This window comes from Sinocyclocheilus anshuiensis, unplaced genomic scaffold (assembly GCF_001515605.1).
Source record: "Sinocyclocheilus anshuiensis isolate Anshui unplaced genomic scaffold, SAMN03320099.WGS_v1.1 scaffold1049, whole genome shotgun sequence".
Lineage (NCBI taxonomy): Eukaryota > Metazoa > Chordata > Actinopteri > Cypriniformes > Cyprinidae > Sinocyclocheilus > Sinocyclocheilus anshuiensis.
In genome coordinates this window covers 1178299-1187361 of record NW_015557197.1, presented here as the reverse complement: position 1 = coordinate 1187361, position 9063 = coordinate 1178299, and the positions used below count along the sequence as shown (strand labels likewise).

General features: G+C 32.9%; 1 protein-coding gene across 1 annotated transcript in view; it reads left to right on the top strand.

Annotated features, from left to right (window-relative positions):
• Positions 1 to 695: 695 nt before the first annotated feature.
• The window catches only part of LOC107678857 (DNA helicase MCM9-like), a 20856-nt gene continuing 12488 nt past the window's right edge, over positions 696 to 9063 (top strand). Inside the window, 2 exon segments of the mRNA XM_016474283.1 lie at positions 696 to 792; positions 1979 to 2334. Coding sequence (XP_016329769.1) covers positions 2016 to 2334 — 319 coding nt within the window. The 5' untranslated portion in view covers positions 696 to 792; positions 1979 to 2015.

Below are 9063 nucleotides of genomic sequence, written 5' to 3'. Positions count from 1 at the left end.
TTATTAAAATAAAAAAATATATATTTTTTTATTTTATTTTTATTGCATACATTTGAATGTATAGTAATAATTTAAATATCTAATTATTTTTGCAGTACCATTTCATTTATTTAAATATTTAAAAGTTATGTATATAAGTTATTTAAGTAAATATTAAATAAGTAAATATATTATTACGTAAAGTATTTAAGTAAATACTTTTTTGTTTAAGATAATCAAAAAACATTAAACAAGTATACATTCATCTTATTCATGCATCTTATTACAGCTTCCTTATTACAAGAGTCCGAAATCAAATACATAGTTTTAAGTCTTCAAGGAAAATGCAAAAGAGAGGTTTACTCTTACAAAATTAACATGTATGTGTAAAATATTTAGCCAGGAACAAATAAGGTTGAATATAAAAAAACGGGACTTTTATACTGGCGGTCAAAGGGCGGATGCGACAACGTCATCGACTTCCGCATGACACGTTTTCCGTTCACTGGGTTCTACCAAGTCCAGAAACGGGGGAGCTAGTATTTATCACATACCCAATAATTTATCTGCGCTAAAATATACACAAAAATAACAAAGTAAACAAAGCATAAGGCAGTAAAACTACTTTTATAGTATTATGCATGGCTTAGAATGAGTTATCTTTTGCTAGAATTCAAAGTTTGTTTACACGTGCTCCCCTACAGTGCAGAAAGATTAGGAATAAAGCGCCAAATCTGAAAACACGGACAGGAAGAAACACCCGTATGTGAATGTTGTTAATGTAGACTATGTAACTACTGCTCATCCATCCAGGTATGTCAAATACAGAACTGTAGGGAAGGGAATATTAATAGGGCATTTTGTTGTATTTGTAGGTTAATATTGTTTGCACAATTTTGCGCAAGAGAGTAATGAGCGCAAAAGAAATGGTTTGAACGCTTGCTGAATGCGTGTTATATCAAGACCACGTGAGCTGTCAAACAGCCGCGTCCTAAAACTTTCTTCTAAAGTAGTTCTTGTATAATTATTATTCATGCAATTTTATGAGCTCGAGAGAATGCATGAAACATTTGTGTTTTCATAAATACTTTGTCAAGTGCAAAAAAAAAAAAAAAAAAGATTAAATGGGTTTTAAAAAAGGTGATAAAAAGTGTAAGGGTTATCATTATCTCTATAATGATTTATTACTTCATTATATGTATTATATTTACTTGTTTTAATTATAAGAGAAGTAATCTAGTTTCGCTCTACTTGCATAATATTTGAATCATGTCTTTTAAGTATTTTCAAAACGTAAAAATGTTGAGTAAATGTAATAGAAATTAAAATAGAAAACGTCATGTAACTTTTAATTCATTTAATTCATACTTTTGTTTTGAATGAACATGAACTACAGATCAGTTAAGCATTATATAATTATTCATGATGTTCCCATCTTTATGACAAACCTTGAAATATTTGGGATAAATTGTGTGAGGAAGTTTTCTAGTCAATATATCTTTCTAAAGTTGATTCATTCAATTACTTTTACAAAACCGGCTTGTCTAGTAATCACAAATGACTTGAAAGGTCATACATTTGTCAGAAGGTGTGGAAATCATGAATCAATCACTTAAAATAATTAAAAAGGTAAAATTTTTTATAAATTCAGGTTATAAATTAATTTAAAATACATTAAAAACACTCTCCGTTTACTATGTGAGTGACGTGACATGTGGCCAAGTATGGTGATCCATACTCGGAATTAGTGCTCTGCATTTAACCCATCCAAAGTGCGCGTGTACACACACACAAACACACACAGCCAGCAGTGAACACGAACACACACCCGGAGCAGTGGGCAGCCTGGGGCTCGAACCCGCAACCTTTGGGTTACGAGTCCGACTCTCTAACCATTAGGCCACGACTTCCCCTTATGATACAAGTGTATGAGTATGTAAGGTTTTGAAAAGATGAACTGCGATTTATGTACAGACCATCATCCACTGCTCTCTTGCAGAATACTTCATGTCTAAGTGGTCCGGTTCAGTCTTCAGATGAACATGATGCTCAGTCAGGATCAGGTGTCCTTCATAGGACTGGCGTTTGAGACTTATGTAATGGAGCACCACAAGAATGACATCCTACAGATCTTCCAGGAGGCCAGTGAAGATGCTCACTATCCTGTTGTAGTGAATGCCATGACCTTATTCGAGGACAATATGGAGGTTGGAGAGTGTTTCAATGCGTTCCCCAGCCAGGTGCTGCCTGTATTTGACAATGCCCTGCACAGAGTAGCCCAGACCATATCTCAGTCTTCTTCCTCACCGCAGGAGAGTTTCAAACTCAAACACAATCTGCATGTTCGTATATCAGGTAAGCATGTATAAGAGCGTCCACTCTTTTACACTGACACTTGTATCAGGACTCAACAACCAAGATTTTATATGGTTTCAATTTGTGCAACTTCCAGACCAGCCTGACACAACAACCAATAACATAAACTTGGGGATTCTTTGAAAAACCTGTTTGGGAAAAAAAAAATTCTATTAGCTAGTGGTGCAGAAACTACACACTTAATCGTCAAATTATTTTGGGAAAAATACAAGGGAAAAAAGTACAACATATTCCAAATCAACATTAAAAGAGGAGAATATAGAGTAGAATAATAATAGGAAAAATAATCAGTAACACTTTACAATGACTATAATAACAATTTTATTATTCAGTTTTGTAGATGTATTATATTAATTTGTTTTAATTGTAAATAAAGTCATTTCTACTGTCAACTAATCTTGTTGAATCACATCTTTCATTAATTAGTTAAAAAATATTTTTTCATTTATATTTAATTGCTGCCTTATAAAAATGCTTATAAATTATCATGTGTATATATATATATATATATATATATATATAGGATGCGGGTAACATGTTCAAACCAGACCACAATATCTGCATTGGTTGTGATGTCTCTCAGACATCTTAGTACTTGTTGGTCTCTTTATATATTGAATAATATCAAATTGCATACAGTTAAAGTTGCAAGCTGAGTTGTGGCCTAGTGGTTAGTGTATCATTACTCTCCATAAAAATGGCAAGAAGTATTTAAAAAATAAATATAACAGCTCACACTGCATTATGATTTATGATACGTTTAGTTCTTCAGTTCATATATAATTGATATCAATTTTATTATAGTATTATATATATATATATATATATATAAACTTTAGAAAATTGAGTTTTTAATAAATGTTAAATATATATATATATATAATGATTATATAATATTTAATTATTAAAGTTTATAAAACCTATTTAAAATGTAAGTTTATAATTATTTTCTAATCTAATCTCATTTGTACAATAAAGTTTGAATCATATCTTTCATTTTAAAGTATCACAACATAATTACAGGATTATTTCCTTATGTAAAATATCATTATAGTCGATATACAACTATATACATATTTATAACTTTTACATTTCAAAAACAGATCATTCAGATCAGTTAAGCATTAAATTGTGTTTGGCTGTAACCTATTAGTGAAAATTATTTTACATTTATATTTTCATTTTTGTAACAATTTTTTATAACTTTTTTCACTTCTACAATAATCTGCCAAGTGTCTTCTTTAAAAAGGGACCAACCTTAAGTCTATGCTCGAAGCATTCAAAATCTACAACAATTTAAGTTGGAAATGTCATTTTCAGGTCTATGCTCAAAAAGTGGAACCAACAGTTAACAGGTTAAAGTGTTACCGACTTGTCTGTCCAGGTACTGAGAGTAATGCTGTATGTATACTCCAGGATGTCTAGACTAGAGTATGTGCTATAAATATTGCAGCTCTAGCAAATGAAACTATTAGGCCTGTTTGTGCACAACAGTAAACAATTCCTCTATTTCCAATATGACATGTACCTCCCCGTGATCACAAGTGGCTTGTGTATGGCTGACTGTTCTCTTTGTGTAACTGGTAGATCTGTGCTGCCATAAAGCCGCAGAGTGCCTCTGACTGCCTGTTTCATTTGCTCTTGAAGGCTCGCAGCCTATTAGTTTGTCAGTGCAACACAGAGGCTGTTTCCTTCTACAGGCAATTAGACCCCAGCACACCGTGGCAGACAGCTCGTTTGTCCTGCTGCGAACCGTTATCTGTTATCATGGTCGCTTCCTCTGATCTAGTGTCATATAACCTGCAGGATATGCTGATGTGTTTTTCTCTGTAACAACAGTCTCGTTACGCGTCGGGATGTTGGCTCGCTGTGAGAGGGAGCTGGAGGGAGATCAGATGAGGCTTTGTGTTGCTGGTCAGGTGTGAGTGCAAACACTGCATGATGTAACAACAAGAGGAGCAAGGGCTCTGCTGGAAGGGTATTGATCCGGATCTGAGGAGAGAGAGAGAGAGAGAGAGGACGTCAGTGTGAGAGGTCAGACAGACACATGGGCTGTCAGAGGAAAGAACAGCTGAATGAGGCTTTAAAGGAATATTTCATGAAAATTCTCTCAGTATTTACTCGCCCTCGTGTCGCTTCGAACCGTATGCTGTTATATGTTCTGTGGAACGTAAAAGGAGAATTTTTGAAGAAAAAATATGCAGAACTATGTGGTGTGAATGAATGAGACTTGTTGAGGAAACATTTCAAAGTGGTCAGACTAATAATTTACAATCAGACTTGTGCTTGGTGGCAGGGTTATTATCTTTAACTAAAAATAAAATACCTTTGTTGTACATTGAAGTAAAGCTGAAATAAAATATAAAATAGGAAATAGGACGTGGCCTTGGCCTTGGCAACTAACTGAAATAAGTTACATGAAAATTACTAAATGGAAATAAATAAAAACTGAACTAAAACAAAACATAAAATGAAATACTAAAATATAAAAAATAATGACAGTAATAATAAAAATGACAACGGCACATTACAAAAAATACAAAAAATTAAACGAAAATTAAAATGAAAACGGAAAATATGAAAATAAATGCTATTTTAAAGGGGTCATATGATGCGATTTCAATTTATGTCCCCACTGGATGCAACAAATGCCTCGTTTATAATGGGTTTTAATGTTTTCGTCTCATCACTCCGGCCGGACAGGGCATCATCACAATATGGTAAGGAGCATAACATTTCCGTCACACGCTTGAGGTATTCGGCCAATCACAACACACTGGATAGCTGGCCAATCAGAGCACACCTCGCTTTTCAGACCGATGAGCTTTGTAAAAATCGATGCGTTTCAGAAAGGCGGGGCATAGAGGAGAAACAAAAATGTACAGTATGTGGAAAATAATGTGTTTTTTTAACCTTAAACCGCATAAACACGTTTCATTACACCAAATACACAAAATAATGTTCTTTTTAGCAACGTCATATAACCCCTTTAAAATAATAGTAATATAAGTAAGCACTATTAGTAAATATTATTACTAATATTAGTAGTAATTATAACTATTAGTAAAAACTATTAGTAAGTAATAATTATAACTATTCATAAATATTATTAGTATTATTAGTAATCCTACTATTAGTAGTAGTAACTATAACTATTAGTAAATATTATCTGAAAAAATTAGTAAATATAAAATTTTAGTGAAAACTAATATTTTACCAATAAATTAGCAATGTTACCACTAACATTACTAAATGCTAAAAGTACTAAAATGGACATAAATAAAAACTAAATCTAAAATAAAAATAATTTAAAACTAAATACGAATATGTATAAAATGACAGCAATAATAAAAAAAATAGCAGCACATAAAATTACAAAAATTAAACAAAAAAGAAAACCGAAAATATGAAAATAAATTCTATTCAAAAATATTTAAATATTGTAAGTAAATAGTCATTTCTAATCTCAACTAATATTATTGAATATCTTTCATTAAGTAGTTTCAAAACATAATTATTACATTTATATATAATTATTGCCTTATATTAAATGTGTATAAATTATGTAGTAATTGATCAATATTATTATATAGTTATTATGTAGTATATAATTTATATGTTTATTTAATTATTAGAGTTATTTGTAAAACTTTCGTTATTTTGAATTTAAGTTCATATTTTTTCCCTATTTATTAATTTCTAAACTTAAACTGTACAACCACATAGCAATGCACTAAAAACTGTTCAAAACTCCTAACTAGCAATCACATAGCAACACCCTTGCATTGGGTTGTGGACTTTTGTATGGGCGAGGAGCACCACTCATGTAAATGAACCCATGTAAATGTTACCCGTCTCTAGATGGATGTAGCCAAGACTCTGACTGCTGTAGGGAGTGTGTCAGCAATAATCAGCTGACTGACCTTTCCTGTTCCCTGGATGTTTTATCCCGTTTGTGGACAAAGGAGAGTTATAAATAGCCCGAGTGCACACTCCACTCATAGATCCAGCATGCTGTGAATATGAAAGGGGTCTGAAAATAGGACACACAGCCATAAAAAGCACACAGATCGTTGGTCGTATCACGATGAACAAGCACGTCATGTGTCTGGATGCTTTCATGCTTTGGTGAAGGTCTTTAGTTAGTAATATTTTGTATCCAGGTGGTGTCTCAGCAAACCTGGTGGGTACAATCGTCTGTTGTCTTCCTAAAGAGGTGTGGCGTACCTGTATTATAAAGAAAGATGCTCAGTAAAGGTCAGGCTGGGTGAGATAGCTAAAATATTGCGCCATCTTTCAGCCTTTTAATAATGTTCTATATGTCAGTATTTATGTATAGGAACATTTTAGCTGAATAATCATTGTTGGCAAGTAGATTATAAATATTTAATGCAAGATGTTAAATACTGTAAAATCTAGTTAAAATCATTGAGGCATGTTTTCCTCACTGTTTTTAAATGAACACAGAATGAATATTTAATCTTCATATATACGCACCAAAATAAGTGCATAGAAAATAGCAATATTTACCCACATGCACTATCGTTAAAAGGTATTTAGTACTTTTAAAAGTAGTTTCTTATGGTAAAAGATTCAGTAAAAAGTAATATTGTGAAATATTATTCAAATATTAATATTATCATTTCAATATTATACATTTAATTTTAATATTAAAATTTAATTTATTCCTGTGATGGCAATGTTGAAAACTGTTGTGCTGCTTAATATTTTTTTGTTAATACCATAATACATATTTTTCTGTTCTTTAATTAATAATCAAAATAACCATTTATTAAATAGATTTTTGTGTAACAATATAAAAGTATTTACTGTCATTTTTGATCAATTTAATGCATCCTTGCTTAATAAAAGAAGCAAGTAAGTGAATTAATTAATGATTTTTTTTTCTATTTTTACATGTCCCATTAATTAATGTTAGTTGATGAATTAACTAATATTGCTTAGCAATGAGCAACTGTAAAAAATTTTTACAGTATTTTTGTCGTGCCGCGCCACATCCAGTGTAGTCAGTCACACAGCATCACTGATTAAAATGGGTTCATTTTATTTTGTCGCGCCGCTCGCGTCCGGTGTAGACACAGTGAGGGCCACGCAGATGCACATGAACACTGATTTCTGTTCACTTCTGCATCTATTTGTGCCTGAAATACGGTGCTCTGCAAGTATCCTTGTAAACACAGATGCTTATGACTTAGGTGAAGGGAAACAATTGAGAAAGAAAATGGATGTGTAACAGTATATTGGTTCACAGCAGTTTAATGTTCCTGAGTCTTTCTGTGTTATGTTAATAAAACAACAAAACACAAAGAAAAATCACTTTTGTAGCTTTAACACAGATTTATTAGATTTAATTTATAGTGAAAACTATGCAGTGTTATTTTACATTTGATTATTCAATTTCTGTACCTGAATACTGTTAGACTTACCTGAAAAATATAACTATTAAAATGGTTTAAAAATTGATTTAAAATGAATTTAAAACGATTTTAAAATGATTATACATAAAATACAGTGCAATCAGTTCGGACATTGCACAGTGCTCATTCAATAAATGCACTGCTAAACAGATGAGTTTTGAGTCTGGATTTAAATGTGGCTAATGTTTTAGCACATCTGATCTCTTCTGGAAGCTGATTCCAACTGAGGGTGACATAATAGCTAAAAGCGGACTCCCCTTGTTTTGAGAGTAAAAGTACTTTAAAATAAATCCTAAATATAACTGGAAGCCAGTGTAAGGACCTGAGGACTGGTGTGATATGCTCAGATTTTCTTGTTCTAGTCAGAATCCTGGCAGCAGCGTTCTGGATGAGCTGCAGCTGTCTAATGGTCTTCTTGGGAAGGCCGGTAAGGAGACTATTACAATAGTCCACCCTGCTGGTGATAAAGGTATCAACAAATTTCTCCAAGTCTTGACTGGAAACAAACCATCTAATTCTTGCAAGGTTTTTGAGATGATAGTATGCTGATTTAGAAGAAAGTTCTGGCACATCCAACTGTTAATTTCATCAATGGATTGGCAGAGGGAGTCAATGGGGCTGTAGTCATTTGGAGATGAGGCTAGGTAAATTTGGGTATCATCAGCATAGCTGTGACAGGCAGTTTGGTTCTTTCTCATTATTTGACTTAGTGGGAGCATATACAGGCTAAACAAGAGCAGTGCAAGAATTGAGCCTTGTGGGACTCCGCATGTCATGGACGTCCACTTAGACTTATGCTCTTCTATACTCGCATAATAACCTCTCCCTTCTAAGTATGACCTGAACCATTTGAGTACCATCCCAGAAAGCCCGACCCAGTTTTCCAGTCTCTAGAAGTATGTTATGATCGACAGTGTCAAACGCAGCACTAAGATCTAGTAGTACCAGCACTGATATGTTGCCAGAATCTGAATTAAAGCGAATATCATTTATTGTCTTAATGAGCGCTGTCTCTCTGCTGTGATGTGGTCGGAAACCAGATTGAAAATTGTCCAGATATCCATTTGACTTTAAGTATTTGTTCAGCTGATTAAAAACTACCTTTTCAATAATCTTGCCTATAAAAGGAAGATTTAATATTGGTCTATAATTGCTCAAAATGGTGTTATCAAGATTGCTCTTTTTCAGAAGGGGCTTAACAACTGCAGTTTTCAGGGAGTTTGGAAAAGTCCCAGAAAGAAGTGAGGCATTCACCACTTCTAAGAGATCT